Source organism: Thunnus maccoyii, chromosome 3, assembly GCF_910596095.1.
Source record: "Thunnus maccoyii chromosome 3, fThuMac1.1, whole genome shotgun sequence".
In the NCBI taxonomy this organism is placed as follows: Eukaryota; Metazoa; Chordata; class Actinopteri; order Scombriformes; family Scombridae; genus Thunnus; species Thunnus maccoyii.
In genome coordinates this window covers 12,067,754-12,087,970 of record NC_056535.1, presented here as the reverse complement: position 1 = coordinate 12,087,970, position 20,217 = coordinate 12,067,754, and the positions used below count along the sequence as shown (strand labels likewise).

Sequence of the window (20,217 nt, the reverse complement as noted above, 5' to 3'; positions counted from 1 at the left end):
AGTTCTCGAAGGAAGAGGTTTGAAATCCCTACCTGTGCTGCATCATTCTTTGGCCTCAGTGAGTGAAGGGGACATTGTAGGAGGAAAGGCGGCAGGGAGGATCGACATCTTAGAAGCCATCACCATGACTGCAACCACAAGAACACAGATGGGCCGGCCAGGAGGAGGCAGTTCACACACACCAAGACTGAACACACTGACGTGATTAGAGATGATGGGTACACATATACATAGACACACACACTCACTCACACCTGAGGAGGCAGAGAGGGTAGTCGTCTGGAGTGTGTGTGTGTGAGGGAGAGAGAGACAAAGAAACAGAGAAATGTGGAAGTGTGCTAATTGTGTCCCACCATGAGCGCAGAATGTGTGTGCGTATGCGTGTATGCATCTGACAGGCCGGGTGAGCTAAGGCGTCTAAAACACCATGGCGTACCCATCTGTTGCCACCGGTAACCGTGGCGGTGGTCCTCGTCTGACTGTGACCCGGGTCACTGTCCCTGCAGCTCACCACTGGGACTGACACACACGTGCACGCTCTCTCCCTCGCACACGCGCACACACACAGAGCCCAGTTTGAAAGCCACGCACCGCTGTGTGAGACGAATCGTGACGTTCTACCCTTCCACTCATTCTCCTTGCTTAGTTATTTGTCCTTCTGCTTTCTCTCTTTTTCTTCTCTCTCTCGGTCGCTCTGTCTCAAGCTTTTACATTCTTTTTTCTTTAAATTTCATTGTACTGTATCTCAAACAAGACGAAACATCATCTCAGTCAAAACGAGCGCCATTTCTCTCCATTTAAATGAGTGTGAAATATATGTATGGTTTATAATGCATTCCTATTTCACTCTTACAGACTTGTATGGCTCAAGCCCTCAGTACATTTCCTGTGTGACACGGGTTCGTCTCTCTGTCATGCATAATGGAGATATTGGATAATTGGGGCACTGGCACATAGATAAATCCGTTAGCTAATGCTGTCTCTCTCTTCTTGCTCGCTTCAGTTATCTCTTTGAAACAAGCGTACAGAGGCAATTGGGTTGTGTGTATGTGTGAGAGAAGATGGGGGGGCTAAGTATGTATGAAGGGGTGGGGTGTGCTGTGTGTGTGTGTGTGTGTGTGTGTGTGTGTGTTCGTGCAAGCATGTGCTCTTGCATGCATATTGAGGGGTAAATCCCGGCCTTGGGGCAAGATGTTGGTGGCAGTCAAAAAGCAGGCGTAGAAGAGCTTCAACAACAGCAGGAGGAGAAACAAACTGCAGGTTTGAGAACACAGAAGGGGAGACAAAGAAGAATAGAAGAAGAGAGAGAGAGATTCACCACCGAAACACCGGAGGAAGCGTTATCACCGAGCCGCGCCGCCAGCGTCACCTCTCCTCTCCACCTTTGACATTTACAGTGTGACATTTAACGCCAAAAGAACATCCGCAGGCGACAAAGAAAACCTTCCCCTTTTCTGCTGCCATTTCATCCTTTAGTTCTCCCAAAGAGCATCGCATCCGCCACACAAATTGAATATTACTCCACTTCTCACCATCCGTTCGCTCAAATCCCTCTTTCCCTGTTTGATCCCCTTTTTTTCCTCTCTTCTTCTTTTTGCTTTATTCAGGCTGCTTTGTTCGTTTTCTTTTTTTTTTTTTTTTTGCAGCATGCTAGCTGCTGTGTGGCCATTAGCTAGCGGATTAGCCGCTAATTTCATTTGGACCGGAGAATGTGTGTTCGACCGGGAAGGAAACACCACTGGAGAGAGAGCGTGACCGAGGCGCACACACACACTTGCACACAATATACACACAGCTATCCAGAGCTCTCAGAGCAGCAAGTGTTGAACCCATTTGGTGTCATTTCCAAGTGTACTATTGCCCATTTGACATTGCTCAATAGTATGCAGTTGGGTACCGTTCCACTGATAACTCTGGCACCTAAGTACTGTTCTCTAAACACAGCATTTGATGATTTAGGCTTTACATGTCTGCTTTTAGACATTGTAAGAATTCCTCTGTTCAGCTGTTAAAGTGCTATGTTTCCTGTGCTCTCTGACAATGTGCTCTAAGATTAGTTAGTACTTGATTCCCAACAAGCAAACACACAGTTTAGTGTGTGTACCATGTGTGCCAGTATGCACAAATAACGCTCAGGCTTCCACACACACGAACAAAACACATAGTCTCTGTGAAGCCTACATTTAGATGTAAAATATTCAAAATCTGGAGATGAAATAAGCTGCAACTTACAATGTGTGGCTTGTATGGTATCCTCAAAATCACTTTCACAGCCACACACACACAGTGACACATACACACACAAAAACACACAGACACACTGTCTGGCACTGTCTCCCAGTGTAGTGCAGCAGTGTCCTAGTACTGGCCTTGGAGGCTGCCTGGCCCTCCATCATCCATCATCTCTTGCCTGCCTTCTCCTAGGGGACAGGAAGAGCATTACAGCTAGCCCTTAGAAACCAATTAAAACAACACAGGCCATGCCAGTGTGTGTGTTTGTGTGTGTGTGTGTGTGTACATGTGGGGGTGTACATTTTTAGTGTTTTAGCATGTGGCATACCTGTGTGCTCCATTTTTTTGCCACATTATGATCTATATGAGAGAGTGTGTTTTGCGTTTGTGTGTTTTCTAAAAAATGATGTATTTTTGCGTGGGAAGACATCTAAATGTTCATGTCTTTGTCCAGTTTCACAGCTTGTGTGCTTGCGAAAGGCCAATGATTTCTCCCACGTGTATTGTTGATCTGCAATATTGGCCTTTCCCAGACTTCTTTATCTCTCTCTACCTCTCTATTTTTCTTTCCTTTTGTCTTCCCTCATGTATCCTCCTCACCTTTATCCAGCCATCCTTTTCACTTTCCCTTCCAGCCTATCATGTCCTTCTATTGTCTCGTCTCGCTCGCTCTCTTTTTTGACCAGCATCGAGAGAGAAGACTGTCTCTTTAGGGGGCCTCTATCGACCGGACCGCTGCGATTTGCTAGTTGTGTTTTATAGCTGAACAATAAGTCTCGCTGTTACAACCTTGAGAGAATTAAAAAAAAAAACAAGCCAATACTAAGTAAATACTTTCACTTCTTCATAAAGGTAGGATTAAAACTGGAGTGTATCTACTTTTTTATGATCATATGGTCTAAACTTGCTCTCAAAGCCAGAGAAATGTAATTGGCCCCAATGTGTTTTTGACTTCTTCACATGTAAATATTTATTAGCAAAGACTTCTCTTATCCAACTTCTTCACTCACTTGATTGCCTCCATCAGTTAGTTTGTAAGTTTTTGTTTTTGAGAGGCTTTCATATCACACATAAACTTCAGAAGCCTTACGCCATGTTCATATCATCTCTCTCTGTGTCCCCTGCTTCCTCCTCCTCTAAGTAGCAGATGCTATCTGTGCACTGCCGCTCAGCCGGCCACAATAGGCCTCACACAAAGCCTCCGACACAACGGGACAAGTCAGAGACGAAGAGAAAAAAGGGAGTTTGAATGGGTGTAGAGCGCTGCGACGGCAAGAGGAGAATAGAGCGAGTGTTTAGGCTGGTGGCTTTTATCAAAAAGGGCTTTTTGATTGTGTTGTTTAGTTGTGGATGTAACAACTTGTCTATGTATGTATGCTTGTGTGTGTTTTGATAAGCCAGTGCTTATAGAGAAAGAGAGATTTGATTACCATATCTGAAGATTGTGACTGGTGCACTGCACTACTGTGTGCCACTCACTCTTTTGTCTCCAGCTAAAATATATGCATTCAGGCACACTGACAAAGAGATAGAGAGTGAATTAAAAAGACAAGTCCAGAGAGGAAGAGGGAAAGGGCAAGGGAAGGAGGAGGGATGTTCATAATCAGCCTAGTTGATGTAAGATGGAAAACACTCCTTAATTATTTCACCGTGGCATTTCAGTTTTGGCCTGCATGACACTGGGCTTTGTTCCCATTGTGTGTTTCTGTTCGTGGTGTCCTGAACACCTGTGGCTTTTACTAGCCCACCACCTTTTTTATAATGATGTCAGACTGGGGATCATTGTGAGGTACCAGCTCATACTCATTGTGAGAGTAGAATGAGAGAGTGGATCCAATTTATCCGTGAGATAGTAGATACGCTTAAAGGAGTTGTTCAGCATTTTGGGAAGTATGCTGATTTGCTTTCTTGCAGAGAGTCAGATAAGAAGATTGATACCACTGTCATATTAATGGAAAATATGAAGCTACAGTACAGCCAGCAGGCTGTTAGCTTAGCACAAAAACTGGAAGTAGGGGGAAACGGTTAGCCCAGCTCTGTCCAAAAGTAAAAGCCTACCCCTTTAAAACTAAAACATGTCATTTTTACACTTTGGTTTTTGTACAGATTAAACAAACAAGATATAAGTGAGCTTTAGGCAGACTGGGACTGGGATAACTAGCTATTTCCCCCTGTTTGTCCACTCTTTTCATTAAGCTAAGCTAACCGGCTCCCGACTGTAGCTCCATATTTACTTCAGAGACAAAAGAATGATATTATTCTTCTTATCTAACTGACGGCTAGAAAACAAATAAGCAAATGTCCTAAAATACCAAACTGTTCCTTTAACAAGTGTTTGGCACCAATGATACATATCCTCCACACCCATAGGTTGTTGTTATCTCTATTTAAAGTTGAAACCGGAAAATTTGTTACTCTGAAGACCTGGTCACAACATCATTTGTAACAGCAAAATGTTTTGACTAAAATCAGTTAATTTCACTGGAATTGTTGCCATCAGTTGATTTGCTGACAGAGGCAAAGTAAATTCAAAGGGTAATTTGGCATACAGTTCAACTTTGGTAAACTTTGACAATCAAATAGTTAACCAATTGCAAAATGTCTTGACAATTGAGGGGACAAAGATGGAGGAATCATGTTAGCTGTGCCATTTGAAGTGAGTTGTGAGACAGAAGTGGATGGTACAAGACGTTCCCTTAAATTAACAGAACCATCTGAGAAGTCGTCCATGGAAACTCTTTGGAGAAGGGCAGGCACTTTCAAAAAATACTTGGCAGGTGATTGGATGAACCATCTCTCTATCACCTTGCAAGGCAGCTAGATTTGCATTGCTGATTGGTCCGAACCACTGGTGGACTAGCATACTTTTTGGCACTTAGTCTTACCTCTCAACATGTGTATATGTGTTTATCCATGTGTGCTATCTATCTACTCTCATTATCTACACAAAGCAGAAAATGAATTGTGGACATACATTATATGCAGTGCACTTGACGCTCACACAGCAAGAATGAGTGCATAATAACTGATCATTCATTTTATCCTTCCTTTATGGCATGAGGGTCAGCGTGACCTTACCCCCACTACACGACACCCACCCACCAACATATCATCCGCTCTACCCTCCTCCCACATCGCCGTGACAAATGACCCCACCCCCCACCAGGTTCTAATCCAATTAGCCTTAGCCCTAATTATGGTAGTAATGACTGATTACCAAAGGGGCTATTGTCTGCGTTGGGGCTGGATGAATGGGACCGTGATTAGCAACTGGGCTAGCCTTGGGTAGCCATTAGCACCTCTACCCACCTTTCACAGACCTCTTGGGGAAAGAGAGGGAGCAGAGGTCACTGTGTGTAGTAATTGTGTTCAGTAGATTAATCGTCACAGAGTTAAATGAGAGATGTAAGTGAGGGCTTGATGGGTGGGTCCAGGTTAAGTGTGTGAGTTGGCAGGTTGTGAATGTTTGACTGAGTTGAGGTGGAATTAATGGATCCAAGGTCATTTTTCATCTCACTTAATGAGTTAGAAAGTATCTGGTTCTTGCAAAATGGGAGATGGCTATAATGACTTAAGGAAACTGTCAGATTAATTCATTTGGGGACGTTCCTGCTGACATACAATATATGTTCTATGATGTACTTTGGCTAACAATTGATTGTCACATACAGTATGTTGTTCTGGGTAATTCATGTCCTCTTTCATTTGTTCCTCCTAAAGTTGTCTCCAGAGACGGGGCCCAGACAGGGAGGAACCATGCTGACCATCATGGGCGAGAACCTGGGTCTGCAGTTCAAAGACATCCAGAACGGAGTCCGCATTGGCAAGGTGGCCTGCAACCCTCAGGAGGACCAATACATCAGTGCTGAGCAGTACGTGACACTATCTCTCTCTTCATCTCTTCACTCTCTGAGACTGTCTACTTCCCTGCTTGTCTTTGTCTGATATTGATGTGACACTGAGTGCTAAGCACAACACTGCGACTCTCTTTCAGACCTCTGTTTCAGTAAAACCTCCAAAGGTTAAATACTGCTTTCCCCTTTCAAACAAAACCAATTCTATGCAAGCTGGCTCATGCTGTGTTTGGTACTGCTACTCTTCCGCTGTAAATCAAATAGTAGCTAAGTTAACATAGAATATTTTATTCCACTAATAATAGGAATAATAGCTCAATCAGAATTCAATTACCTCATGTAACCACCTTCATCACAATAAATTAGCCCATTCTGAGAGAAATTTAATGACATTTGAAGTGGGTGGTATACATCCTTTAAAAACTGTTCCACATATGAAAGCTTGTCATGTGAATGCTCCATCTGATTAAGTCATGTTTACCACTTTCTGGGAAATTCTGAATCATGGCAGGTGCCGCGGGTGGAACTTAACTCCCATTTACTAAATGAAATAGTATATTTTGGGAAAAACATTACTTGAGCAGCAGTAGTAAACCAATCATAGTGCCACATTCTCTATGTAGATCCATCCTTTACCAAAGCTTGTGGTGAAGGTTCAGTCTATTTCAAATGACATAATTCTTAGTTTCAACTGTAAACAGGACATCATGATATCATGAGAATCATCAGTTAGATTTAGTTACTTCAGAATGACAAATGTAGATTCTTAAACACAGCTGGAGTGGATGCTGCCACTGCATTATTATGGCTACCCAGAAATATTGGGGCCTTCAGCGCAACTACCAGATGAGTCACACTCTCTCTATTTTATGTTGATTTCATCCAGAAGTAGAGAAGATACAATTTAGGGCGAGAAAAAATTGGGGACGCTTGTCACAGCTGGAGGTGTCCTCAATATTCTATTTCCAACTATGTAGCTGTCATTTGTACACAAATGTTCCATTTACTGAGTTTTGCAGCACAGTCCCAGCAGATTTTATTTTCTTTGTGTCCCCTCACTGAGAAGGAAACACAAGAAATGTGACTTTGATGGTTTGACAGTTAGGACAACAGAATGCTGTGCAGCTCTCACCAGCGATGACAGGTGTCCCCTGAATGGGTTTAGAAATATCGTAGCTACTCAGAGCGACTTGATTTATAATTTATAACCTCATATATAGTGGTGTTAACACAGATAATACCAGCTTTACATTTGCTTCAGTAGCCCTTGAGTGATATTATGTGGGTCTGTGTTGTAACTTTTCTTGTTCAGTTTGTCCTAGTGATCACATCCAAAACCACCAAGGTGTCAACGTTTAACCCCATCAGCCCTGTAACACTGCATTGGCCTGTTGCCATAGCACCCGTAGGAGGAGGAGGAGGAGGGCGCGGCTGGCAGTCAGGCTGTCATGCTAATTAAAAGTGATGTTAGCCATACGGTGCCATTAGTGGCCCGGTTGCTCTCGTCATCCCTGTGACCCTATCAGAGCTGTAGCACAGGAGACAGGATAGGGTTACGGGACTGACAGCACAGGTCGAAGGTCATCTGCTGGAGAGAGTGGAGAGAAAGAGGTGCACTGATTGTTGGGCAAAATGTAGACACATTGTTCCTGCTCTGGTTTTCTCTTTCTTTCTGCCAGGGCTTGTACTTTATAGAGCCAGCACACGTTTCCTGCTTCTGTGATTGGACTGAAATTGAATTGCAGGAAAATGTGGCATCTCCCGGTATTTTAATATTAGTAGGCTTGTCATTCACCTCAGTCATTAAATATTTACTAGATGGATTTGATTCCTCATTGAGAAAACAGAACCCAATATCCCTCTTTTTAATGCCTTATTAGTAGTTTCTATGTGACAATTTGACATATGTTTAATTTTTCACCATCACATTTCACTTCAGTTACTTGATTGAGGGAGGTATAATTTATAATGTTGTCATCTTTACAAATGCAATATGAACTTGACTGTCTGTCTAACCACATAATAACAGCTCAGTGTAGTCATTTGTGCAGTAATGATGCGAGTGAAGCCGTGTGTCTAACTGAGAGCTGTCCAGCATTTTAATCACGGCCCCTGTCATAGCGGGAGAACCAGGGAATAAATGAAAGGGAAAATAAAAACAATGAAAACATACTGCATCGGAATGTGAAATTCATTGTCATCGCAGCGCTGCAGTTGCCATGGCCACCTGCAGGGAGGATGGAAACAGGAGAGTTAATAACTCATCTCGGGGAGTGAGAGAAGCTGAGGAGATCTGTAGGATATGAGCTCGTTCAATTAATCAGTCTCTCTCTCTCTTTAACCCTCGCTCTCTCTTACTCTCTCTCCTTCTCTACCACCCTCTCTCTCTCTCTCTTCTGCACTCTCGCCCTTTCTCTCTGTCTCATTCGTTCGCTCTGGCTAATTAACAGTCAAGTGTGTCTCCAGTGGGTGAAACATGAAGGAAGTGTGTGTGTGTGTGTGTGTGTGTGTGTGTGTGTGTGTGTGTGTGTGTGTGTGTGTGTGTGTGTGTTCTCCCCGTGGGCTACACTGCCGCCACTCCCCTCACTCAATCATTTCTCCAGTGGATTTTCATTTGGCCAGCCAGCGCCCAGGGCCAAGTGCGAGGCTTATGGTTCTACAGTACGCACTAATGTAGACACACACACACACACACACACACACAAAACCTCCTTCTTTCTTTCTTTTTCTTTCTTTCTTTCTCTGCTTTTTGTTATTTTTATGAATAAGGCTACAGAAACAGTTTATTCTTTGTGATTTGGACTGAGCAGAAGAGAAATGTCACACTGTTGTCTGTTCTGTACTGTTTTCGCTCTCTCTTTTCTTCCCTTCCTTTACACTTTGTTCGGTCAAGCTTCTTTCTTCTGATACGGCTAGCTCATTCTCAATCAAATATTGTGAATAAGACAGGTGACTACCGTGAACTTCGTTTATTTATTTTGGTTGCACCGATAATCAGGCTCATCTCTTCGCTTCTTGTGTTTCTCTTTTTCAGGATCGTGTGCCGGCTGAATGATGCAACAGGTTACAGGGTGCAGGAGGCTCAGGTGGAGGTGTGTGTGAGGGACTGCATTCACCCTGACTACAAAGCAGTCTCAAGCAAGGCCTTCACTTTTGTGGTATGTGTTGTTGATTTGGGAAACAGCTACATAAAAGCTTTGTTGATGTTGCATTCGAAATCACTGGTTCATCACAGTCTAGCAGCCATGATTGACCCGCCTGCTCTTCTGCCTGTGTGTCCCTCCTTAGTCTCCGTACTTCACCCGTGTCCATCCTTCCACCGGGCCGCTGTCTGGAGGAACAAGGATCACCATTGAAGGCAGTCATCTAAACGCAGGCAGCGCAGTGTCTGTAAAGATAGGACTTCACCCCTGCCGCTTCGAGAAGTGAGTGAATCCAACGTGCTCAAAAATTTACAGTATGTTCATAGTTTTTAACCCCCCACCCCCCCGTATGGTTATTCTCTTTTTAAAAAATCCATTTTATTTCTGGTCGCTGCCTTTGATTTGCAGCAGGTTGACCTGCAGGACTGCAATTCACAGCAACTGTGAGAATGATGGTATAGCTTTTTTCAGGGATGATGATATCATTGTTCAGTTGTGCTGTTAAGTACATGGCCTACATTTTGTCAAAGACATGACTATAATTTAGAAGGAATTGTATGGTGTTGCTGGTAATCGGTAAATCACATTTTACTCATGTATACATATAATGAATACATAAAAAAAAAAAATTCATTTTTTTGGTGTTGAGAATAATCTGCCACTGTTCTCACTCACTCTAGAGATTGTGCCAGGATTTCAAGGAGAGGACACATAGATCCAATTTGATATGACTCTAATTCCTCAAGCCAAGAACTCTATTGTTTCTTTGAATCTCCTCTTGGCAAACTGACAAGAAACCGTACTCTACTCTGGACTAAATCCTCTCATGTATGGTGTCTGACAGATGGCAGAGAAAAGAAACCTTGCAGAAAAGATTGTTAGTGCACTAGAACAGGGCACCTATATACTGAAAGGAATTTCCAAGCAGAAGCTTCACTAGTCAAGGTGACTGTTGGCAAATAAGGGAAAATGTTTATACTCCTCCCTTTCATACGTTTTTTCATTATAGGTTAAGCCTTAGTGTAGAGTTTTTCTTGTTTCTCCTTTTAGAGCAAATTCATATAACACTGCTGTTTTTATTATAGTGGTTTCCTTCTCTGAGGCAACAAGTGACAGGTTAAACTAATGAGCTTGGACCTATCAAGTTCTTTTTATATTATATCAAAAGAAAAAGTAAAGGCCAATTTAAAGCTCTGTAGCACATCCCGAGAAAGGTGACCATAATAGTCTTGGCCTTTCATTCACTGAGCAGTAATAACCTTTATGGCCAAAGTAATGAACTGGTTGAGTCCATCTCTTTAATGTGTCTTTGTATTCAGTGGGGCCTCTGCTTTAATCAAAACCTATTTACCCCGAGTCACTCATCCTCTTATCTCCCTCTGCAACCCCTTCTCTTTCATTCTTTTTTCTTTCTTTCTGTATCCCCTCTCGGCTTTCCTTTGTGCGGCGGCAACCTTGTCAAAAATACGTCCGCGGCACCACAGGCGCTCTTGACGGCGACAGTGTTGTGAAAACGGTTGCCTTGGAAACGCAGCATTAGTGGAATGTGAAAACTTTTTTTTTATCGACATTCTTTTTCTTTCCTATCTTTATCCTCTCTTCAGTCCCTCTCTCAGTCTAAGTGCGTGTGGAGGACGCTGTTGAAATTGCCTCCTGGGAGACAGCAGGGATATGTCCAACAAAGACGCCCGATTCCCCCCGTTTTTTTTTTTTTTTTTTCTTTCCTTCGCCGTTTTTGTTCAGTCTCCCAAACCAGCCCCGCCCCGCTGCAAGCCACTCGGAATAGAGGCGGCAAAATAGGTGTTCTCTTTCATCTTCTCCATCATCTTCCGTCTTTCTGTGGGCTTCACTTTCACAGCAGATAACGGCGGAGGATTTGTGTACGGATCAGCTTGCTCTTCTCATGTTCAAAATTTCACACTGCGCCGCCCGCCATCATGTCTGCACAACGCACACACACACCCCCACTTACACACACTCGCAGAGCGCTGTAGGATGTTACCAGACGACGAGTGATGCAAAACACATACTTACACATCGTTAATGCTCTGCCTGCCTACTGTATTTATATGCAAATTTACAGACCTCCACACTGCGCACAAGCTAGCGCACACCTGCTCGATACATTGATTACACACATACACCCAGACTGTCTCGCAGGTAGCCATCTCCCCACTGCTCACCAAGCAGTGTTTCCCCCCTGACAGGGAGGAGGGGACGCTGCAATGAGCCACTGGTGTGGAGCACAAAGTTTCTGGCAGCAGCACAAAGTTTCCCAGCAGGTCACAGCTGGCTGCCTGTCTGCTAGGGAGGGAGTTACATCACACAGAGAGACGACCAGCCTGATCTGCCACTTCAGATCTATCAGCCAGAGAAAGCGCAGGAGGGAAGGAAAGACAGACAGAGAGAGAAAGAGAGAGAGAGCGAGCTTTGAAGTATAGCACTCTGTGATTCGGGCTGATGAAACTACGGCTGGACAGACTGAAAGATGTTGGCCTTGTGGATAGGCGACTGTGTCACCAGTCTGTGTGTGAGCCTGCTTTTTTTTTTTTTTGTTGCATCTGATAAATAATTTATGAGTTATTTAAAGGGTGAAGTAGGATTTCTTTCCCTGCGCAGTTTTTTTTTTCTTTGTGTCTATCTCTGTTTCTGTCAGAGTCAACTCCCATATACTCGAAATCCTTTTCAAGACCTTCTAGTATAGCTCTACAGTCCACTCTTAGAGAGGCCATCACCAACCATTGTATGTAACATCTTTCTCTCCTTTCTTCTCCTTATCCCTTGATCTCCTGGTATTCCAGGCGAAGCAGCAAGGAGATAGTGTGTGTGACCCCGTTGGGACAAGCCTCAGGCACCACCCCAGTCATGGTGGACATCAACTCTGCTGAGCTGAGGAACCCAGAGGTCAAGTTCAACTATACAGATGATCCCACCATCCTCAAGATTGAGCCTGACTGGAGTATCGCCAGGTAAGGACACAATAGTATGAGTCTTCCCACAATAGTATAGAGTCTTTCCAGAGCTCATACAGGCTTAAGACATGGAGGATATTTCTGTTACAGCTACAGTATCTCAAAAAGAATACTTTAGGATTGATCAGTTAATTCTCAATATTGCATAAATAGTACAGGTCAACCCTGAAAGCGATGCACACTGAATAATTCACAGGAAAGGTTTCAAAACTGGGCGATATTGGCTTAATTTTTCACATTCTGCTTCATCATATAGTTAGCCCCGTCAGCAATCTATCATTGTATAATACATCAGCATGTCATTTCATTATCTATAATTTACATCAACAGTGTTTGATCTGCAATTCTGCTTGATGTACATCTATAGAACAGATACAAATGCATCAATACATTATTAATCCCATGTGGTGGTTGTGCCATACATTAATGCCATTTTTTCAAGAAGTGTAGCCAACTAAACTGAAATATGCACTCCATGTAAAATGATAAATGTATTATTCTGCTTGCATACTCGCTGGCTGGGTCTCGAAGAAAAAGCTGAAGATTCCTCTCCATTTTCACACACGTCTCGCTTTTCAAAGACATTATTTATTCTGTTTATCTTTATGTTTCAAAAGTAAATCTTTGAGAGCAGGAACAGCAGTAAAGGAGGCTCCTGAAGCAGTGCACTGCTTGTTGATGAGCTGCAGCAGAGATGTATCTGTAAATATTACTTGACTTATTGAAATGAGACTACATAGCCACGGGAAGATTTCCTGTGCAAACACAAGCTGTGTTGTGGAGGGAAAAAAAAAAAAGAAGCTTGGAGCTACCAAATGCTAATGGGCTCACTAGCATGACCTAGAAACTCCTCTACTCCTCAGCTCACAAATGAAGCCAACTCAAACACACACACACAAAAACACACACTGTTGACTGTCTCATTTACTTCAAACGTATAGTTTCAGGAACTTGTCGTACATTATTTCTTGAGCTTTTTTCTTGATGTTTTTTTTTTTTTTTTCTGTTGCATTCATTTAAAAATCTAAAATAAAAGTTGGTATTCAAACATTGGATAGGTCCCATAAACTATCCAGGGATGCAGTGCATACAAAAAAGTAAAAGGCTGGACAAAAAAACTATATAACCTGCACTAGCTCATATATCCAACACTTATTTTCACAGCGTTAATTAAATTGACACAACACAATCATGCCATTGTCACCACTCTGTTGCTCTTTTGAACACAAATAGTTTATCAGTTCTACTTTATCGGTGCTGTTAAAGCCTATTAAGAAAAGAGAAGAATTATGCCTCAGAAATCCCTGCTGAATGAATGTCATATGTGTTGCATTGTTATTAAAGCCACTCTGACCTGTATACAGCATAGTCCAGGTATTTTATTTGAGAGCACATCAGATTTTGCCACCAGACACATTGTCTGTTCAGGCAGTGAAACAATTCACTACATCGCAGGGGGTTGAGGTGAAAATGGGAACCGCTTTTAAAACTCTGCAGGGAGACAAAGTCTCTCATCATTTGAACAAGATGTGAGCGGATGAGAAGTCTCATTTGGAATTGGATGAATGAAAGGTTGAGGGTAGGTGAGGGAAACGAGAACGAAAGTGTTGGCTCCAGCCTTGGGGGGGGAATAACCTCGGCACTCGGCTCGTGTTTGTCGTTTCACTCAGCTCTCCCAGAGGAGGAGGTGCATGGTTCTCCAGGCCAATCACACTCTTATTTACCAAGCTATTTTGTCGCTGTGTCCCCTTTGGTGACCCTGTTGCCGAGGCTATTTCAAACAGTGCTGAGCATCCCTTGTCCAAAACACAAATCTGACATGACCGAGACTTGTTCCCCACCCTTCAGGAAGAAGTTCTCAGGCTAACAACACAAACACATGGCGCTGCAGAGATTGTGTGACACTTCATCTTGTTTATGCTGTGTAGCACAGTGTACACAATACACTATGTAGTGTACACTGTATGTGTAGAAATTAATTCTTATCCTCTCATTGAACTACCCCTGTGGAGTGCTGCAATGAAACAAAACAGTTTTTACTGATATTGAACTACTGAATGGTCTGTTACATCTGCATGTCCTGCAGATAATATTCTGCTGTTCCAGATAGAAAAGTGCCACTCTATATAAATCTCCCAGATTCCTTTGTCTGCTCAGTTTTCACTCCTGACTATATTTACCACTTCAACATGTGTTAGCCTCTTTAAAGTGTCTCAAAAGCCCTTTTGTCTCAATTTTTCCTGCTAGTTCCTTAGCTTCCTAGTTCTTCCCAGGCTACTTCAAGGGTCAATCTCACCTTAAGGCTCTGACTGGCCTCACCACCCTCCCCCAGACACCAGCTTTTTCTGTTCAACAAAATGCAGCCAAGTAGACTGCAAGTCCCCAGCTACCAGTGCTTAGAGATAAGACAGCAGAGGCACTAAAATGTTTGATATTCTTTTAGAAAAGCTTTCTTCCCAGGCTTTACAGCACTTAAACAGTAATACAGAATGTGCTTTTGTTGGTGTCACATCAATACAGGAAACTTAGCAACGTACCATGTATCATTTGCACGATATGTGTTTCTGTTCAGTGAAGCCAGTGGTGAGTCACAGTGGCACTGGGCTTAAAGCCTTGCCTTTACCCCACTCCAGTTTTAGGTTGTATGCTAACTTATTTAGCTGCTGTCAGAACACCTCACATCAGATAAAGTTCAGCCTCTCAGGCCAACAGAGGCTGTCGAGAAGGCAGTGTGGGGGTATAGGACTCTCACCCCATATTACCCATGTCTCTGTTGGTCAGCGTCACATAGACCTGAATAGGTCACAGGTGAAAAGGTTACAGAACATGTCAGATCATTGACGGCAAGGCAGTCGCTGAGTTTATCTCATGCTGAAAAATACCACAATGCAACTTTAATACACTCTGAAAATATCTCCCCCTGGCTTTCGAGAGGTGGTGAGGAGAGGCCAAAAGCTTTGGCTCTCAGGAGTAATGCTCCATATTCGACTACCCCTCCCCCCCCCTCCTCCCCCAGCCTCCATATCGGTTTAAACAAGCTCTTAACATTCATGCAAGGGCTTTAGCGTTAGTATCATTACCTGAAAATGGGCTTCCATGAATAAGCAGGCAAAAGGCTACAGCAGGAGCGAGCATTAATGGTAAATCGCCAACTGGAGGGCCCTCTTGGCTCCCACAGAGAACAGATTTATTAACATTTATCTCCACCGATAGGCCTGCTGAATAGTGTATGCACATGGACCCTTTAAGAAAAAATGACACCAGAAGATACATGAATATGTGACACACAAGTGCACATAGAATTGTTTTTATTTTCCCCCTTACCATTATACAGTGATGTTTATCCTGACATTCTCTGCAACTGGGGTCAGCAATTAGGTTCAACCATGGAACACTTTTTTTTTTTTAAACAGTACTGTTTATTAGGGTCCAACGTAGTACAGCCATGATAAAAATAAAAAACATAGCCTATGTTTTTTGTACATTTTGTTTATTTCTTTTAATTTGTTCAATTGAACATTCATTTATAAAACAGTTTTAGTATATATAGTAAGGCATATATGTCATGATTCCTATTAGTGAGAACAAACAGCAGCTCATGGTGATACTTGTGGCCAAAAAATTTGAAACTAAACTACGAGACTTGAATTTAAATCGATTGCCTATCCACACACAATAACAGTGGCCTGCTTCATTTATGGTTGAAGCAAAACCTGTTATTTATTTGGTGTGTTACACAACTTGTAAATTTGTAAGAGGTTACATCGGGATTTACAAGAGCACTTGTGTTTATATTGTTATTGACTGTAGCTTTATGAAGAGACGTGATGTAATCTGATTTGATGTAATCTATAAAAGGGGAAATTTCAGCTTTCATTGGGGGGGCCAAATATTTTTGTTGGAGGGCCAGATTTGGCCCATGGGCTGCTATTTGTCTACCCCTGCTTTACAATATATCTTATTATCTCTTCTTTTAGTGGAGGAACCATGTTGACCATTACTGGAACCAATCTGGCCACCATCAAGGAGCCCAAAATGAGAGCCAAGTATGGAGCTGCCAAGTCAGAAAATGTAAGTGGCTGGACCCAGACACCCGCACACAGTTTTTATTGACAAAACAAGAAAATCAGTGACTTGACTTGGCGAGTGAGACAGAGTCAGACCAGTATAGACACACAGGTGTCTGTCTCCACTGTCTCTCCCTCTACTTTCACAGTCTCTCTGCCTCTCTCTCTCTCTGAAAAAAATGATTTTCAGACGATACACACGCACTCCTGGGACACAGACAGACGCACACACCTGACCCATTGGTCAACCAGCCAAGGGCCCATTTTCTGTTTGTTTTTGATGTTGAATTTCCTTTTAGCAGTTTAACCTTTGAAATGTCAACCAGCAATAAAGCGGCTCTAGCAAATCCCCTTCTCTTCACCTAGCACCACGGGGCTTTGCTAACCTTTCTTCCACTCCCGCTTTTAGCTGAAAGTAAAAATATCCCTTCTTTCTTTTGTCCCCCTCTCTGCAGTCGTTTTTATTTTTCTTGGTTAATGTTTCCATTGACCTATAAACACTGTTTTTTCTGTATCCTTGTGATCTTACACACCCTTTTTGTTTCAGTGTGTTAGTAAATGTGACATATAGATATAACACACTGAAACTATGCACAAGTCTCTTTAGCCGTGCTGTGTTATCATTAACAGCTACTGGCTGACCTCTCCCGTTTCTCTCGATGTCATTACAGTCTAATTTGTTCTTCGGTGACTGATTTAAGTGTCCAACCCCACAGGGGATTTCCAGATGATATCAACACTGATTACGACACTGATGTTATTAAGCCAGACTCTTCCTCATTATGTTATTATGGAGACATTTGATTACTCATATCACATAACCCTGTTTCAGCCATCGTATATATAGTTGATTATTTAACATGATCTTTTATGTAGGAATTTTAAATGTACCTTTTTTCTAGTTCTTGCCATCAGTAGATGTCAGTCAATGCTATTATAGAGAAACGGTGTAACAAGGAAGAAAGGTTCTTAATTTAGCAATTAAATCATCATGTCAAACTTGATTTATCTGCGTATCAAATTTTCTCCCCTTTTCTCTATCCCATCTTCCTTTTTCTCTCTGCCTTTGACCATCCCCCATTAATTATTTCCTCTTCTTCCTGCTTCCTCTCTCCCCTCTGTCCTTTCTTTTCCTCCTCAGAATTGCACAGTAGTTAACAACACTGTGATGGTGTGTCTGGCGCCCTCTGTGGCCGGATCTGACAAAAGCTTCTCGGAGGTAGGCAGCAGTCCTGATGAGATCGGCTTTGTCATGGATGACGTGCGCTCCGTGCTGGTGGTAAACGAGACTTTCAGCTACCACCCGGACCCCGTGTTTGAACCTCTGAGTCCCAATGGCATGTTGGAGCTGAAGCCCAGCTCACCACTCATACTCAAGGTAAAACGCCTTGTGCACTTAGCATTGATCTGTTTTGGCCTCGTCTCTACCTGGCTTTGCTTTACATCCATCAAGTCCTTTCTCTCTTTATATTCATCTCTAGACTTTGCCTCTCACTTCTCTGTCTTCAGCCTCCCTTCTTCTCATGTCTTTCTCTGTGTTTCTTTGTCTCTCTCCTCTCTTTGTGTATTTCCAGTCATCTATTTCTTTTTTTTTTTCCTCCTTTCTCCCTTCTTGCATCACCTCTCTCAGTTTATTTCTGCTGTCTGTCCTTTTCTCTTCCACATAGTAGACCACGCTTGAGTGGGGGAAAAGGGGGTTCTTATGTCTGGTTGAATGATGTCAAGATGGAGTTTGCAGTGGTTTTGCATCAAAGCTTTTTATTGAAGGTTGCTCTGTATATAAGGTGTGGAAGAAATGCCTTAAAACACACCAAGCATCGAGGACAATTGAAGGTTAGCTGAGTTTTAGCTCTCAGTTGACACAATAAAAAATAGCAGATAGAAGCGTGCCAGTAATGTTGACTATTGTCAAGAATGTTAAAAGCTCACAAATATTATTATACATCTTTAATTCCTGTAAAGACACTTTCCTCCCTCCTTCCTTTCGCTTTTAGAGTATTTCTTTCAACACAGTTTTCTTTAAGATGTCCCTCAACCTTGAAAGATGTTATTTCTTCACCTGCTGTCTCCAATGGGGTTTGGAGACCTTCAAGAAAGAAATAGTTGCTTCCAAAACGCCTCCCTTAAAATCAGGTGCAAAGCAAACTAATGTTTATAAAGTGGACCCATGCATCGCTATGCCACCTGCTCCGATTTCTATAAGATAACTTCTGAAGAGAGACTTCACAGCCGTGTTTACTCTAAGCCATAGAGGCAGTACGCATTTGAATACGTTTTTAAAGGCTTTGCCCCACCCACCCATGCTGTCTTTTGTCACGTCACCGCTCCCCTTGAACTTCAAAGCCCTCTCAGGAGCGAGAGAGGAAATTATCATGCAATTTCATGGAAAACTAAAGCCTTTTTTCTCTTGGCCAATCAGGGTGGAATTTTAGAAATGAAGAATCACGCCTCTCTCCCCTGCAACTTTAAATATAATTCTATAATGAAAAAAGCTCTGATTGCCCCACCGTGCTCCGGGTAAAGAATTACCAAAATAAGCAGCACAGAAACGGCATCCTATAAAATAATTGCAGAGAAATTAGACATTCATTGAGATTTTCCCGCAATTAATACCTCCCACTCTGCAAAGCATGGTGAGGAGTTAAGAAGGAGGGGGGGTTGGAGGGGGATTTCTGTAGAATTTATTTACTCTACTTCCCACCACCTCACTGATTGGCAAAGTGGTGGCCATGACAAAAGACTATGGCAAAGGGCAATTTCATGGAACAATGTGCACAAGATTCTCATATTTTAGTGGCCAGTCAATTCTATGCAGTGTGAAACTCTGTATGCTTGAGATCATGTAAATGATAATACAGAACAAGGTGTTCTAACGTACGAAGATACTAGATTAGGTGTTATTTTTACATCCGAACGCCTCTTAATTTACTAAATGAAAACTAGGTAGGCTGTATTGAAATCATAAACCATATTCATGTTTGTGACAGCTTAACTCATGGTTTGATCAGTTTCTATGTGAGGTACTATCTGGCAGCATCAAGCAGAAGCACTGTTGCTATGGTTACCCCCAATTTCATGTATCTTGCACACTGGTTTAGACCTGTGGTCAAACTGTTGACGGACACCTGCCAGCCAATCAGAAGCAAGTATGGGTTTTTTTTTGCCGTTGCCATGGCATAAATCACAGTCAGAGTGAATCACTTCGAATTTATACTCAACGTTTATAATTCTATTCATGTGGACCACCTTTGATTCAGACCTTACCTAAGTAACCGAAACGTGTGTTTCTCTTTCCAGGGCCGTAACCTGATTCCTGCAGCCCCGGGAAACACTAAGCTGAACTACACAGTGCTGATCGGGGAGACACCCTGCGTTCTCACCCTGTCTGAGAGCCAGCTGTTGTGTGAATGGCCTAACCTGACTGGAGAACACAAAGTCACTGTGAGTACTGCTATAATACTTTTGTATGTTACTGTTAAATCACTAATTTAGAAGCTGTATTATATACAGTATGTGTATATTTGCTGAGTGTTTTCCCATCATGCGATGTGTCTGTCTTCATCATGTTAACCTGATCTGTCACTCACTGATCAGAGCGTAGTGCAAACCAAGAGTTTGGCGTTTGGAGCCACACAAAACCAGAAAATGAGCATCAACCTTATCTAAGTGTTTTTTTTTTTCTATCTTAGATTCCTGTTATTTTATCATCCCTCTTGATTTATTTTTCGTGCCACCTCAACCTCACGTCTGGCTTTTACATTTCTTTCAGCCTCTTCTTCTTCCATAGTTCCAGTTCTCTCCGCTGTTTCCGCTCTGCTATTCATCGCCCTTCTTTATGTCAATTCACTTCCTATCTTTTCATTCATTCATCTCATTCTTTCCTCCCCATCCATCAGGCCTAAATCTCTTCAATTACTCTAGATTTCTCCTCCCCATTCATATAGCTGCA

At 42.5% G+C, this 20,217-nt stretch overlaps 1 protein-coding gene across 4 annotated transcripts in view; it reads left to right on the top strand.

Annotated features, from left to right (window-relative positions):
* LOC121893940 (plexin-A1-like) overlaps positions 1-20,217 on the top strand; it is a 191,984-nt gene that overhangs the window by 151,076 nt on the left and 20,691 nt on the right. For all 4 annotated transcript variants that reach the window (XM_042406145.1, XM_042406142.1, XM_042406143.1 and 1 more), the window contains exons 13-19: positions 5,953-6,104; positions 9,121-9,244; positions 9,375-9,511; positions 12,031-12,198; positions 16,179-16,272; positions 17,410-17,646; positions 19,566-19,709. In XM_042406145.1, the coding sequence (XP_042262079.1) occupies positions 5,953-6,104; positions 9,121-9,244; positions 9,375-9,511; positions 12,031-12,198; positions 16,179-16,272; positions 17,410-17,646; positions 19,566-19,709 (1,056 nt within the window). The remainder of the gene's footprint in view (positions 1-5,952; positions 6,105-9,120; positions 9,245-9,374; positions 9,512-12,030; positions 12,199-16,178; positions 16,273-17,409; positions 17,647-19,565; positions 19,710-20,217) is intronic.